We start from the raw sequence: 17,081 nt of genomic DNA, 5'->3' as shown, positions 1-17,081 counted from the left end.
GATGCCAATAAATAAACGTTTCCGAAAATAATATTCTGCATGTTGGCCTCGTTTTTGATCTGCGTTTCGTGCGGCATTTATTCTGGGCGGCTGCATTCGAAAAATTCAAGTTTCCTTATCGTACGGGGTATAGCGTCCGCTATACGGTTCATTCGTTCCCGAAAACGTCTTCGACCCAAACTAACCACTTAAATGAAAATGAAAAAGAAGCACCGTGTAATAATGCCCCGGTCATATAGGGCGCACATAAATGCAACCATAAAGCTCTAGTTAAAAGTAATAGAAGGTACTAGACGGCGAGTGGAAATAAGTGGAGTCGAGGCGTTGAGAAAACCCACACGCCACCACGGCTGGCACACATCCCTTCTAATCGAAACCGACGCCTTCGGAGCAAATCAGCAATTGTAGTGATTTATATCAATTTCGTTCGTTAATTGAGAGTAATTACTGATGGGAACCGCGCAGAATGTGCCACGTTTATTACCTACCCTTTCGCCCGACCGGCCAAATAATAGTGCGCCAAACGGACGGGGGCGAATGAACGAATGAATGAATGAGCAAGCGGGTGAAAGCGACGGCAACCGGCGCGCATTATATAAATGCTCGAAATGTTTGGCACCCACGGAAGGCGCGCAAACACACAACTTGCGCTTCTCCCTTTGCTTCTCCATTATAGTTGTAGTTTTCGTCGAAATGCGTGTGAGTGAAGCGCGCGCGCCTCGCATCACGCCGGGAGTGAAGCGAATGGACAAACAAATGACGCGAAGAATAACAACGAACGGTAATAAATGATAACGCGTCTGGGCGGCGGCAACGAGCGGCTGTGATGCGCTCAGTAACAACGATGGACTAACCGACCTGCGCGCTGCAACGAAATGGGTCATTTTTTACGCCTTGAATTTATTATGATACCGAATAACACTATATGGCCTGGAGGGCACGCGTTCATGCTCCTTTCGCTAACATTTTTTAAGGCTGCTACAAAACCCCGAAGGTGAACAAAGGCGCATTTTGCGAAAATGAGTTTCATTTACATACAGAAGAAACTGGGATTATTTATAAATAAATAACTAAGCATTCCGCTCATCATACCATAGTTTCGCGTGTTTTTTTTTGTGTGTGTGTCATCATCTGGTAACTATGCTCAGCATGCTGAATCTTTAGGTAAACACGATCGGTTGCAACTGTTCAATTGTTTGCGTGCACGCCAGTACAGATAAACATATTTAACTTTGCGTACATGTTACTCGATACGCATTAAATATTTGCGCACGTAACCAGCGAATAAACTTAATTACTTAATAGACGAGGATATGGCGTTGCATTCTCGGGACTATCGTGTTTATTTAGTTAGTTGTTGAGCTGATATCGTGTTACTGGCATGATGTGCGGCGCGGCGCAGTTTTCCGCGAAAGTTCCGCGGCGTTGTTTTAGTGGTTGTCATTTAGTTTTCTGCTACGTGCCAAAACTTTCGACCGAATTATAACAAACGCAAATTGCGATAAGCGAGCGCAAACATCACGTTGCGCATTACGGATTCGCTCGGCTGGCCATGATAGTCCGATGCGCAAGTTTAGACACAATTTGTTGCGAATTATCGTAAATATGTATCTGTAGGCAATAAGCAGGCGCACGTCACTTCGCAAACAGGAAGACAGGAGGAGGAAGGCTGAGTGCGGAGGTCGGCGTCTACCCTGCGGCACACTACGCTCTAGATGGTTCCGTTTCCAACCGCCTTTATCAGCATCCACCGAGATAGTCATCAATTAGAACAAAGCGCGTGAACTACTCGGGCGACAGCCGACGACGCGCTACCATCAAACTAATGACGACGAGGCGACACAATGGCGTTGTTCTTACCGACATATAGACGCTCGCACCTACCGAAAGCGATGTGATGCGATGCGATGTACGATAGTCACGAATCGCGACCATATTACCGCGCGGGCGCGCGCGAGCAAAACGCTTCGATGCTTTCCGAGCACGATGAGAGAGCTTTCGCATTGTTGGTGTTTTGCACACAATTATGTGCCGCATTTATTTGCCGAGTGCGCATACGATTATGAGTGCAGGCGCGAGGCAGCCGCGCGTGCAAACGAACGCTAACTTCCCCGCCCGCCCGAATTGACTCAGCAAACTTCCACCTTAAAGACACCGACTGATTGTCTAATTAGTCTTGCGTCGCACACATAAGTACGCGTTTACCCGTGCACTCCCTTGTTTAATTAATACAAGAGTGCAGCGCAACTAGCTGTGAATTTAATAACTCCGACGTAAGTCAACGTAATTCCAGCAATCAAAAATTGCCATCCACCAGCTGAAACTCTTATTACACCGTCAGCGGGAGTCCGCATTATTTCAAAGTATTTCAACCTCGCCACATCCACATTTTTCCGCCCGGACTCAAAATGAAACAAACACACGAAGGAGGCGCATCGAAAACACGCCGCTTAGATTTAATTAAGACGACCTGCCGGCTTTCTGTCATCATCAGATTTAATAAACTTTGCTGGGGCGCTTAGCGCAAGCAAACTTAAACTGTCCGTTGTCGCTACATTCCCTCTATGATATTTTTTTTTCTGTGCGCACGCCACTCAGTGTCTCTTTTCTCATTCTTCGCAGCGAGTAATAATCGTCATTAAGCATCGAGAGTTAAGTCGTGGGATCAGCGCATCGTCGTCATATTATCCCTAGTAATAATGCTTCATCTTGGGCTGGCACCAAGCGGGAAGAAATATTGCGTCGCGGAGTGCAAATTTAACCCAAGGGAGGCAGAAAACGTCTAAAAAGACGTCACGCCATTGATTAACCCTTATTAACAAGCAAAAATTTAATATCGTTACTTTCTTCAAAACATCATTATTTCTACAAAAATATAAATAAATCTATAATAAACATGATAGAAAGTATGTCATGTTTATTTGAAAAATACTGGACCAACGTTTTCTTACGTACTGGATAAATAAAACAGGAAACATAAAATAATGAATTGCCTTTCAATGCGGTTTATGTGAGTGGATATTTCTGCGACTGGCGCAGGAACATTTAACATGCGAGCACGAGTGCTGAAAATTTGATACTTTTTTAAGTACAGCGGAATAAACTTGTTTGAAGTAAAACGCGCGGGTCGGTGACGGTGAAACGAGAAACCTCAGCACCATGTGACTCCAATCCTTCCAAACTTTTTTGGGCAACAGTAGGCATACAATGACGGTGCATTGGCTTTAATCAGTACATTGGCAATACAAAATCAATACAAATCAGAATTGTATTTTAAACTAATAAATGTGGCTTATATTAGTAATGTATTCATGTAAGATCGGATTTAATACCAATGTAAAAAACAGAGAGTAAGCTAAACCAATTTATTCAATTGATACAAAATATTTAAAGAAATAACAAAACACGTCTTCACTAGTCGTACGCCAAAATTATTCTGCCTGCCCTTAGGTCAGAAAAGTGACCCTCAGGCCTCGCAACCATTCTTCCCACTTCTCTGCTCTCATATTTTACAATTTTACAACTGTCGTCCCTCGCACTCGGTACATCTTTAAAACTATGCTTTATGTTACAAAGTATACTTAATATTAGACGTTGGTATTGGCCTATACCCATTTCCGATACTACATTCATTTTTTTCTCCAGCTCATTGTCTAAGAGCCAGGTACGGCTGACCTTTCGCTATCGACATCTTAAATATCTAATATATTCTGATCTGTGCAATATTTCAATAACAATTTTAAACCTTTTCAAATTTTTCAATTTTTCATCATTATTACTTAAGTATTGAAAAATATTTTCTCGTTTTAAGCTAGGTACACTACACTCATAAATTAAACCGAAAATATTTGTGGTAAACTAAGTAGCAAAGCAAAATATTTTGTTAAACCGAGCGTCCACTTGTTCCGGTGTCCGCAATGCTTAGTTTTGTTGAATACGCGGCTACACATCACATTATAACTTGAAATTAGCTACGTGATATTGTTTCGCATCACGTCGCAGCCTGAACAACTTGGGAACATCGGTGCAAGAGTTGCTAACGAGTACGAGTTGCACACACGTTCTCAATTTGTTTACCGTAGCCACACATCCGAGCGGTTTGTAGCGGGTGGCGCACGACAACTGTTGCTTGCATAAATTATATTAATTTGATAGAGAAGCGTATCCCGGTGCTCCTCTTCGGCACAAAACAGTAAAATACGAAAACTGAGACACTCACCTGCATGTACCCGCCATCGCAATGACTGGCGTTCACCAGCGTGCCCACTTTGAACTTGTTGAACTTGATGCGCAGGATCCAATCTTTCGGCGTGCCGCGAAACGATCGAAAGCGATATGAGCATGTCATCGGCTTGCCGACATTATCGCCGGTTACTTCCGGGCTGGACACGTCATCGTAGATGTCCACTGTCTTGTTGCAATGGTCTTTTTTCGTGGCTTCGGCTGAAACAACAACCACACGATTAATTTATACGGTAATATATTTATGGAGTTACATGCAAAGCACACGCTGAATACGAGGCAAATTGACGACTAATTTCTTTTCATTCACGTTTAATTGTGTATTACGGTTAACGATAACACATAGGTACTGCGTAGAAGTACCTATACGCAGGGACAATTGGGGTAGATTATGTTAAACGGACTTATTCATGAAGTCAATACGCCGATATGGCGCGCCAGCCCGGGCCGGCTGTCAATAGAGTATTAAAAAGGCATTAAACATGTAACGTTAATATAAATTAAATGCTTTTATTGCCGGCGTGGCCCGAATAATCGTGCGCCGGCCATTGCGACATATATCAAACAGGAGCATTAGCAATAGCACCAGGCGCAGGACATCCACAGGCGGATTTATTAATAATTCAGAGCGCAATTCAAAGTTATAATTACAGGAGATATCTGGGTCCTAGGATATCACAAACGTGCATAATTGACTAAATATCTTAACAATATAAATAGTTTTCTATGGAAAATAGGCGGAAATACGATTGGATCAACGCTAAATTTTTATTTTTCTTTGTATATTCTGCACTTTTCATCAATAGTTTCTTAGGTAGTTGAGGCTTGAAGCGATAACGCACTGCTACAATATTGAGGTTCTAAATTTACGTTGTAGAAGCCATTTTAGAGGCCTGGGTTCTCATAAACCGATTACAATTATTTTCGAATGAATATGAAAAATGAATTAATATAACTGTAATTATTTACCTATCCATTTATAGCTGCAATTAGACTATAAATGAAGCACTTTTATTGTTTCAGTTTTTCAGGTTTACACTGAACAACGTAGCACGCGGAAGAAACGCACAAACTAACCGACCTGTGCTGTGCGGTACACTGCCTCATGAATGTAAACAAATATATCTAAGAGATAAAAACAAAACCTGCTGCACCAATTGGCGCGATCGGACAGGAATATTTCCTTTTAAGGCGATGTGCACTCACTACCACTCACTCACTCACAAACAACTTGCAGCGTTAAGTGCGTTTAGAATTCAATGCAAATATGCGCATTCTAACTCCATCTTCGCTTGATTTAAAGAATTATTGATAGATTCAATGATATTTACCGCAAGACGTTTCTATGGAACTATGAATTTGTTTCAAGCATTCAGAACACCTCTGCCCTGCAATATACTAGTGAACAAGATAAGCTTTTATTTTCTTTCAAGTTTCTTTTCCATTTTTATACTGAGTGCCTAGCAAAATGCATAATTATTTCCATAAATTACAAGCGATTAAGAAATATTTAATTTGCACGAAAAAAGTATAAATATGCAAAAGTGTTGCCGAGAGTTTACAAGGTGTGGTGGATTTGGTTGGGTCGGGCGGCCAACGCAAATTTCATTTGATCATTTCGAGTCGACTGGAAACTCCTGCCGCGTTCCGCGCACCACGACTTGGGCGTGTGTGCATAATAAATTTTCTAAATGTTGGCATAACTCAAGCGTAAGCATGATGGATTGCTTGAATATACAAAAGCGTCTGTTGAGGGCGCCGCCGCACCCCGCCGCCGCTAAAGAATGACTAGGTAAAGAGTAAATGAGGTAACGGCGAGAAGGTATCCCCCGCGATGGCAATGGCGGGCATGTGTTTACATGTAAGATCCGCATCTCATGAGCGCCGCCCCCGCGACGTCGCTAGCAGTGACAGCGACGTGCACGTACGGTGCACAATGTACGCGTCATGCACATTCCTGCTGCTAGCGGCGATGGCAAAATGAAAACGAGCCGCGATAAATACTGAATTAACTAGCGCATTATTAATCTTTGATGCCAACGTGCAAACCGCAATGCCATACCCGTGCGTTAAATGTTAATTTCACTTAAATTTTAAGTATTACGGAACAAACACAAAATTTTAAAGAGAGAATTTGTTTCAGGTAAAAATTGATTTTGTTTTGCGTGGAAAACAATACGACTGGAATTGCCGAACAAGATGCGGAATGGTGAAGATCCATGCAGAGTGCACGTGGCGCAGCTTAACCACTTAATATGAACTTGTTCACTCTATCGTAAATTCCGACTTGAAGTAGCAACTTACACTTTATAAGCTCCAATAACTAGTCACATACAAGCGGCACTTGTATACGGTGGAGCATAGCAGTATAGATGCTTGCAACTCCTTGTCGCAGCTGAAAATGCGCACGGGTAGAGTTTAGCATCCGGGGGTGGCTGCAAAATGAGGAAATGCTATCGAACTTGTACCCCTTGTATAGCGGAACAGGCAGGACACTCAAAAAAGGCAAAGAACTTCAAAAGTACCTACATTCAAAAACCAACGACGTATGAATATTTACAAAAAATGTATACTTCAAAAGTTTGGCAATTTATATCGTTATAAAGTACTTTAGTCACGGCATCCATTTATAACCTTACATTTTCTGTGAGTGTGTGAACAAATTTCAAAGAATTTAAATACAAAAATTGAAATATAAAAACTTCCACGTAGAAATTAAGTGTATGTGTAAAAAATAGCGTAAGCGTGGCTAAACGTTATTAAACACTCAATTTATTAAATGCGCACTACGCTCCCTTTCAATCAATCTCTTGATTCTCTTGATTCTTAAATGAAATTAGTGGTTTACAGAATATTAATTGAGAAACAGGCTCCAAGAAACAACTTCTAGGCCTATAATGAGTAAACAAATTTTATAAAATTGGTTATGGTTAAAGTTGGACTTAGTGTGCAAGTCGGCCAAAATTAGGAGGTGGCTGCGCATCGAAAGGACTAAAGACTGTTGGCAGTTCCTGCTCCTCCATCCGAAGCACCAACTTGAGCCGGTAGCAGCAGGGAATTATGTTACGTTCGCGGGGGTGTACTCTGGATATCACGTGTGGCGCGTCCGCTGGCGGCCCGCGGAGGCTGAAATACGCACGCAATTAAATTCAGGACACGCAACGCGGTTTCGGTTGCAGCCGCAATGGAAAACGGCACAAACGGCAGCGACGTGATCCCACCGGCCAGCCATTCGGGCTGCCGCCGCCGTTCGCCGCCCGCACGGGATGATATACTACTTGCGAGTCACGAATGGCGCCATTCGGTCACCGCGACCGTTACTTCCACTCGCGGTCCTGCGCTGCGCGCACCCGGTCGTATTTGGTGGACGCGCGCGTGCACATTAGGTGTTCGTTTTAATTCTACAAAGCCTAGCAGCATTCCAGGTTTGTATCGGCCCGCATCGTACTTCAAAGTATTACGTTACATTCGCAACACCCGCGCCTGGACCGATAATAACATCCCGAGCGAAATTATCTCCCGTTTTTGTTGATGTTTTTGTGCGGCGTTAAGAAAATATTTGCAAATGGTTGAAACATGCAAATCCAAAGGAAAATTAATTTTATTTAACATTTTGGCGAAGGATTAAAGTTTGAGCGAGCGAGAAGTTTCCCTTTCGTGCAGACGGCGGGCGAATGTGCGCGAGACAGCACGCTCGCAAGCGGCTTAAACTTCGCGTCGTGAATACTTGAATAGTAAATGAACGCTATTCCACCGCCCCGTTGTCCTGGTGTTAATTAAAAATGCAATAAATTAGTAATAAGTTTGGCGTAACTGTCCATTAATTAAGTCTCTCGCATGTATGAAGCCATAGTTTAAACAGCTTCGGAATGCCGACAGTTTAACCGAGGCAAAAATTATTAATGCGAACATTAAGCACGCTCACATTTTTTTCTTGTTATCCCGAAGACGATTTTAATAGTCTTATAAATTTTGTTATTATCAATAAAAGTTGTTATTGCGCAGCCAGGTACTTGTTTTCCTTCAAATGCATCCAGATTTACGACAGACTCGCGAACAACGGCGAAATTGTATTGAGTATATTTCATGCATTGTCAACAACTTCTATGAGTCCTCCGGCGCTAGTGTTTGCAGGTGTTGGTTTCGAAGGAGGACGAAAATGGCGCAGAAAAAGAGCCGCACAGATCGATGTGGAAGGGAACACGTGCTACTTAAATTACGAAAGTCGGAGATGCAAATTTTACGTTCCCTTCATGCCTGATGGCGGCGTTGCTGTACGAGCATTCTTGCATTCTTTGGAAGTCCTTCCTCCCGAAAACAAGCCATTAAATCTACTACAGTTAGAATAACAACCCTTCGCACGTCCGTTTGCAGGCGCCCAAGGCTAGGCGAACGAAAACAACTTTGGATTTTAGTTTTTACTTTATTGCATTATATCCGACGCAGACTTAGTAAGTGCCAAGTGTGCACTAAAAATAAAACTACGCGTATGACAATTAAATTCTAGTCGTAGGTTAGCTACTGTATGATTTACTCCTAGAGACAAATTTAGAGACTGGCGGTGGATTTGTATTAAAGATTATTTGTAAGCTTGTATTTCTGTGTTTGGCAGATGAGAGCGATTCAACCAGCAAATACTTTCTTCGGGCAAGTACGCATTAATGACGGGGAATACGCCGCCGTTCTCGGGGGAGAGCGTTACGCGAACATGAAGCGGTGCGGAACCGCTTGAGCGCTAATAGAAATTCGCAGAAACTCGTCCCGACTTAATAAACATAATCAAAACAATTTCGTTCAATTTTCGGCAATTATTTCGTCTTACCCTATTAAAAGCAAACTTGCGCGTTGACTTTTCCTATAGCTACAATTTACGAATTTGAGTTTCGATCTTCGGGCGAAGTTTCCGCCAAGTTCGGCATCGATTAAATATGAAAATGTGAAAATGGAATTGCAGGAACTTAACTCCCGACCGTAACGCTAAACGGTAGTTTTAATTCGAATGGATGGTAAATCGGAAATTCAGAAAACGCAAAATTAAAACAATTATTGATTACTTACTACAATTGTTTTTCTATCGTGTTCTTCACCTCTGTCAGCACCTTATTCTAATATAATTCCGTTGTGTTGGTGTGGATTGAAGGCGCTATGTGTTATCCTTCATAGGCGTAAAATACTTCCGGTCCGGATACACATAGATGCAAGGCCCGGCGCCTCCACCCTTAAGGGAGTAATGTTAGAGTGGGGCCACAAGCGGCGGTCACATATGCGACATAGATTTGAGTGAGGTCGGAGCAGTGAGTGGTCGATTCAAGAGATGCTAATGTCGACCGAGATATGAAGATACTGCGGATGCAAAACTAGAAGTCCTCGAAAATATACATTATTTGAACAAACATAATATCCTATAAACTGGTACCATAAACTACTCGTAAGTTTCAAAAACCAAACTCCGAAAATTTCAAATTCAAAAATTGCTGTTTGTCATATTGGACCAAACAATAATTAATAATAAATAAATAAAAGTAAATAATAATTAATAAACTTTCTTTTTATTGTTTGTTAAATAGATACTTTTATTGATGTAAAAATATAACTTTCATGGTAAAAATAAGAAATCAAACTAAATGGCGTTAAAATGCATCTTCAATTCAGGTTGAAATTGTTTTTGTTATATAAAGCTAAAATAAACCTTAATGCGTTCAATGAATAATTGAAGTAATTGCAAGATTTTCCATATTATTTTTCTGCCCGATCGAAGTCATATTCCAGGCGCGCCTTGCCGACTTGCTTGCTTGCTAGGGTCGTGCGCACGAACGCTGTACGAAGAAGTTGCGTCGAAAGTTTCAACAATAAAACACAGCAAACGAGTACATAAATTGTAAAATCAATGACTGTAATAGCGTTGTACGCTGGCAGAACCCGGCGCTCCTCGCAAGGCAGTGTCGCGCGATTCAATACAACAAGTAAAATTGGTATAATTAGAAAAGTTGGTTCCTGCTGTTTGTCCTCCCGTGACGTGCGCTTTTGCATTCCCAGCCCGGCCGATACTGAAGCGAAATTTGCACCCAAATTTTGCGCGAACGTAATTTAAGGAAATGTCTCTATTTGCAGCGCAATCTTTTTAATTGGTTTCATTTCGAATTGTGAAATTTATGGATTGATTTACATCAACAACTTCAAGAGCATAAATTACAAATATCATAAAAATATTATGTGAAAATTTTGGAATTGAAGTCGAAGCTAAAAGGTAGGTGGTCGCTGGAATGAACTAGTGAGTAAATGGTCTTCTTAACAACAAATGTTTCGGAACAGAATTTACACGGTTCGAGTGGCTAGCCGTCAAATTCATTAGTCGGGCCAAAGCTCGCGCTTTTCCTGCGAGGCTAACCAGAACAAGAAACAAGCAGACTCGACAAGAACAAGTGGAACTAAGCGTATGGCCTGCAAACAACTCTTTCATGCGGCTTGCACTCAATACCCAGCGGAATTCACTCGCAAATATTCTCAAAAGAAATCAATCATGTGTTTTTATTGAACTTAAACAAGCGAATTGTTCGTATGCATATGTTGCCCGTATGCATGAAATAGTAACGGGCGTTGAATAAAAAAGTAATGGTATTAAATTATCACCCCAACGAGGCGTCAAGTACCCGCCATAAATATACATGTTTCATAAAGGATCAGTAAACATTGATAGAAATTTACGACGTTATAAAATCTTCTAATACTTCATATAGTAGCAAAAGTTAAACACAAATATAACAATTTTATAAAACGATAAAAATCGATAGTCGTTTTAGTAGATGGTAATTTTTCTCTGTTTCGTATAAATGGGTATTTAATAATACATACTCGTATATCATAATAATAATAATGGATATGTATTGGTGTGATATCGTTGCTTTCACTATATTTATGATATTTTTGTGCTCACACAATGTTCTTCCGTTTTATTTTCGCGTCTATTAAATGATCTATTTGACCGTACTGGTTGTCCATATTAAATATATAATAGGAAATAAAAATTGTAATAAATATGCTTTTCAAAATTTTTACAGCACTTTAACTTTAACAGCATTATTTTATTCGCTAGAATTGACTGAAAAATACAACTTTAAATTAATTCTTTTGATACATTTTTAGATTTTTGAATTATTTGGCACATATAATAAAAAAACTTGTCTATTTTCCTCTAAAGGAACAATTGTTCTTGTGTTTTTTCTTTGAATTTTTAAGTCATTAAAATCGCAAATTTATATTTTACTATTCCTATATATTTGCATTTGTTGATTCTGAATAAAATAATATTTATATTCTGTTTCAAATAGTTTATGATCAATTGAAAGCAATCAGAACCTAATGTTTATCACTTTAAAACATGCTATAAACTGAAATTGAAATTGCTCTATGAGTGTCGTTGGATTTATACTTGAAAATAAGCTAATTTATATCCAATTTGTAGTTTGAGAAAATTTATAGCGCAATTCAAGCTGCCCCGCACCCAGACCTTATCCATCGACCCAACCTCAGTCTTCAGGCCACTGGCCTTTATCCCATATTTGAGATCTAATTCCTGTCTTCCCGCGTGTTTGCTAGCAGTCTGAAAAGCTAGTCGAAAGAACTCCTACACTTCTTATTTGGCCTTTTTCGCAATACATTCAGCTTAATTTGTGTACAAGAGTTCCGAATACGTCAGAATACAAGAAAGGCTACATATATCATGAGTGGTGTGCTGGAGGGAGGCGATTGCGGATCGTAAAATGCGCTTTTGTTAAGTTTCCACTCGAATATGTCCGCAAATAGGTAGAAAAACTAGGTGAATACTTTCGCAACGACGGCAAGTCAACTGACGCGTGGCGCAATGCATGGACAAGGAAACTTTCTTTCCGCTTGCTTGGTCTATGCCGATGTGTGCTCGAGCCTTGTGCGCTTGAATGGGTAGTCAGCGTATATTTTCGGTTTGCCTTTTGTCGTTTTTAAGTCAATCGAAGGGCGAGGCAAACACAAACAACGCTCGAACGAAAACCGATATTATGTTGACAATATCGGACCGTTTCAGTACGTCGCAACGATGGAGACAGAGAGTCGTAGATTGTGTAAAATGCGACGTCAACGAGATTTTCATCAATCGGCAAGGTATCAATCGAAATAGCAGTAGTGTGTATGTTTCGGGCGTATTCTCGTATCACATCCTCATGAACGAATTTCTATCAATGTGGCAATGCCCGTCGCCAAATCGGATATTAAGCATGGGGCAGCATTGGGATGATGGACGAGCTATTGAACATTCAACGAGATGAATGCAGCGTGATAAATGAACCACCAAACGCAAATTTATTGTCCGGGGCGATGAACGAGTCGAGGTGCTCACATTTTGTAATAACAGAAACCCTGCTGACCGATAGAAGAGTATCTATGTGTATACACTTGGCGACTTACGAGTAGGTCAGGTAGCATTGTTGGCACTGAACATGCCCACCGAAAGAATACAAAGTAAACGAATAGAAAAGCGCAGTTGTATAGTTGAATAATATTAAAATGCTGGTCTAGTTGTTTAAAGCAACAGGAGAGCGCTGCGCAAATATTTTCCGATGGCATATTTGCATTTCGCTTTCCGTGGTTATACTTTTAGCTCGCGACGCTGCAGCAGCCCTCTGTTTGTATCAGCATTGTAAACAAATGGAACTCCGATGGTCGATGCGTTGAAATATGCATCAATGTTTTAATTCCGCACAAACTATTGATATTAATGATTGGGCAGCGCGGAAAATATCAATGAGTTTGAATTATAGTAGTTACAGGGCGTGCAGTCATAAATAAAAATAAGTATTATGGAATCGTAAGCATGGAAAAGCATGGGGTGTAATCGCAATCGCCACTAGCGCCGGAGGCAGTTGCGGCGGTGACGGCGTAACAAATACAAACGACTCTCGAACGTAACTGAAGTCGAATTGCCGCTCTGCGGAAGAATGCCCAGAGAAAGAGATTTACATGTTTCAGCTCAATATATCTAATATGGTCGATATATTTGATATTCAATTTATGGTTATGGCTAGCGCCTGAAATACGAGGAACGCCGTTACGGCAAAGCGTCGAGGGAGAAAAGGGCGAAAAAGCTAACAGCTCAAAGTGAAGATCAAAACGAGGCAAAAGCAAAGAAAAAATCTTATACACATCGAAGACAAAGCAGGGAAGTGGAAAGCAAAGACATATCATAAATAAATCCGTGCTGTTCTCACATAACACTTAAGAAAATTGATAGCTACTAGTAATTATAGTGTTTTACAAATGCGAGAAACTTGAAAAGTGCATTTCAATTAGCAAAATACTTTCGTTTCGCACCAGGAAGTTCACTGAAACGTATCGTAGAGAAAAGGCTTATTATTTCCGTTCGCTTCTTCGACACATATTAATTCCATTCCGACATTATCTACGACAAACAGACTAGAAGGAAATTAACTCGCTCGTCGGGCAGCTTCACTTTCAAAACTGCCACCCTCTCTGAAGGAGAGCACTTCGCGTTGCGCTTAGTGGAACAAACGAACAAACGCGCAAATTAAATCCGAAGCGCGCGCAGAAAACACCTCCACAGCCGCCCACAATTGTTGTGTAAAAATCACGCTAGTGTATTAATTAAAAGCGAGCAGATATCGCTAGGTTGCAATCTGAATTTGGTTATGTGAATTAAACGGCAGGCCGAGAGCATTTGCATCCTCGATTCCGCTAACAACTCCAGCGCGACTCCAGCGAGTGTTAAATAAATGTTCAAATAGCGTTGGTAGGTTCACAGGAAAATGCACAACTGGGATTACAGATAGAAAATGAATGGTGATACGCACGTGTTTTTAACTGAGTTGTTACGCAAACTAACTTAAACAAAAAGTACGCTAACAAATCGCTGAAAAAAAAGTTTTGGGTCAAAAACAAGTTGAATTTAATTGGCAAACAGATTTGTGCACTTTTATCAAATATTTAAAAAGATTCATTTGTCGTTTTGATGTGGTAAATGTTTCGCAATGGACCAAAATTAACTTTTTTGCATTTTTTTTTATTTTTGAAATAAAGATGATGCAAATAATTTTGTAATCATCAACATTTTCAATTTTACTGAACAGAATAATATTCCCCTTGTCCGAGTACAATTTACACCCTTCCCGAATTTCTCTCCGTGGCGATTATATGAACACAAGTGTTATACCTGCATTGCAGCATTTTTGGCGACAATATTTTCCCTCACACCAGCACACATACCGGGTTTGTTTTCGTTCGTTAATTTTCGCATCGGTTTCTAGTCCCAGCGCGCACCCTGCTCATTCTTCTGCTGTATCCATGGTCACAACAACGCGCCACTCTAATAATCTTTTTCACGCTTTACCGAGAATCATTCATCACGGTTACTCGGATGTAACACGTACCCAAAACACAAGCATTATAATTAAATAAGCACGGCATTGCATGCGAAGGGGAGAACGGATTCTTTATCAGGTGCCGGCAGTCGTCAGAAAAAACGAAGAAGCGTGAAGACGTTGATAATTTCAACACAAGCGCGCGAATAAATATAGATAAGCTCGTTCTTGTATCTTGCGCCACCCTTGCCCGGACTACTAATGTCTATTAATGTCGCTAATGGTAATGAGTAAATCTTTAGATTATTATTAAGTCTGCCAAGTTGGATGATTTAATAAGGCTAACGCCGCATTAAATAATCCTTAGCCGCATTACGTATCGCGTGGTTGTACCGGTTGGGCCCACGCATACACCTCCACTATATAATATTCGGCCCGTTTTTGCGCCCTAATTAAATTGTCCTTCTGTCCGACGGCATTATCGTCTTACGTTCGCGCGTGCATTAAGCTGTCGCTACAGCTACCCCACGCATAAAACCCTGCCTGGCCGACTGCCACAGTGGAATCGATGCTGACGTTTAGTATGTTTAGCGCCGCGCGCGCCGGCAGAAGATGCATTCCGTGGCAGGAGGAGGCTGGGTTTAATGCAAAGCGAAATGCCCGTCCGTGCGCAAAGAAGCGCGCCCGCATTGCATGTTATTGCATGCTGGCTGCGTCCCGGCGCGCAAATTTGCGTTGCAAGCGCCGCGCGCGCTCGGTCTCACCGTGACGATGATGGTCGCACGTCCGTCGTGCATGCCGGCGGGGCGGTCGGGCGGCGGCAGCAGCAGCACCGGCCGCAGCGGCCGCAATTCACAAAGTCACCGCTCGCCTCAACCACCGCTCAACGATCCGTGTAGGATATACGTGCTCCCGGCCGGTCAGCCGAAACTGTCCGCTGCGCGTTCGACTGCACTAACCTGTGCTAACAGCATTACTTTGTTTAATTCTCTCGCATTTACCGTAATTTAACAAATACGGGTTGCGGAACGAGTAAGAGGTTCGCCAGTGATGTCCGTGCGGTTAAATTAAGATTTCGAACTTTTGATTCGCCAATAAATTATTTTCAACAATGTTTTATCAAAAAAAATTCTTGGAAAGAAAATTGCATTGCTGACAAATTGGTGGAGTAGCTTCAAGCGTACGAAATGGTCTTTTCGGCGGAAAGTGCGAAAATTTACTGGTAATGTTGTAATGCTCCGACTATTAGAAAAGCGTTTAAAGTATTTCTGCTAACTCCTTTTTTGCCCTTTTAACTTTATCAACTGGCAAGAATCGCACGTAAATCACTCGTCGCGAAAGGGTTACATTCGGTTATATTTTAGGAAGGAACAGCGCACACCAGCTTAAGACCGCACTAAATAAAACGCTGCGTGAAAAGTTAGATAAACTGCGAGCGCTTTTACATATTTAGAGTGCACAAATAAAATAGAACAACGCCGGCTTTCTTTCACATTAGCCAATTTTCCTAAGCTGTATCTATTGGGCAATTTATTTAGCTGAAAGACTAGAATTTCGGCATTTATTCTATTTTTGTGAATCAATGCAGACGCATGTGAAATGCAAGTGAAATAACTCGTAAATCGGACAATGTCTATTATTTTCCCCAGGAGTTGCAAATCCGACAAAAGTTCGGTCACAGTCATGTGCGCATGCGTTTCGCAATGTTCTTCTGCGGGCGAACTTTCGCGTTGCTCGTAAATAATTTGCTCTCGAAAATTCGTACCTACATTCTGACAAGGTGTGCGGATCCCATTTGACGTCTGGCCAGCCAAACCCGAGAACTCGCTGCTATCGCATGCATGGTTTTCATGGTTTCACAATCTCGCTTCTTCGACGCTGCCCCCATTCGTGGTCTCATACGGCGCACGGTATGGTATCAGCATCCCGCATCTCTATCTCCACCTATCTCTCCTCGTACTATCCCCTATGTAGACATCTCTCATATTAAATTTATAAATCCTGAACGCGCGCATTCACAAACTCCTCCACTCGATGCCGACGCGCCGGTGCGATCTTTCCCTTATTCACGTCGCAGGACGACGCTCGTAAGTTAGGTCTCGTCGCAAGTTGGCCGGTTTGATATTTGCCCTCGGTAGGGTGACCGGAGAAAACGCGTCCTTTGCTCGCGCGCATTCGGCGTCCTCGTTCATGCCATCGATTATTAAGAAATAACATACCCGAATAGATAAAATATTGCCTATCGTTCCTTTCATTTATTTATTGCGGCATCTCAAGATAAATAACCGGAAAAAATTGGGTTCTCGGTCGCTCCAGCGACGATGGTTCAGGACGCGCATCATGTGCAAGACCCGCCGAATGGGAAATATAACAATTCGTTATCACTGTCTCTGCTATTGACGCGCGCTCCGGATGCTAACGGTTTAAAGCGTTTTCCACGTCCAGTGCCTTGTTTCTTACGCATGCATTTTCAATAATCTTTATCATTTCGGG

The 17,081-nt window shown here is 41.6% G+C and overlaps 1 protein-coding gene across 3 annotated transcripts in view; it reads right to left on the bottom strand.

The window, feature by feature from the left end:
- Positions 1–17,081, bottom strand: part of LOC135791465 (uncharacterized) — a 67,144-nt gene that overhangs the window by 35,950 nt on the left and 14,113 nt on the right. For 2 of the 3 annotated variants that reach the window (XM_065301861.1, XM_065301863.1), the window contains one exon: positions 4,220–4,443. In XM_065301861.1, coding sequence (XP_065157933.1) covers positions 4,220–4,443 — 224 coding nt within the window. Of the gene's footprint in view, positions 1–4,219; positions 4,444–5,211; positions 5,231–17,081 lie in introns of those variants that run through there. The other variant, XM_065301872.1, reaches the window with a different exon arrangement.

The sequence above is a fragment of the Atheta coriaria genome, unplaced genomic scaffold (genome assembly GCF_025399875.1).
Source record: "Atheta coriaria isolate IRGN ID8LTWV9N9 unplaced genomic scaffold, Caltech_Dcor_3.1 hic_scaffold_1_pilon, whole genome shotgun sequence".
NCBI classification, from domain to species: domain Eukaryota; kingdom Metazoa; phylum Arthropoda; class Insecta; order Coleoptera; family Staphylinidae; genus Dalotia; species Dalotia coriaria.
Note: the sequence above shows the minus strand (reverse complement) of the source record. Positions and strands in the feature narration are given on the sequence as shown.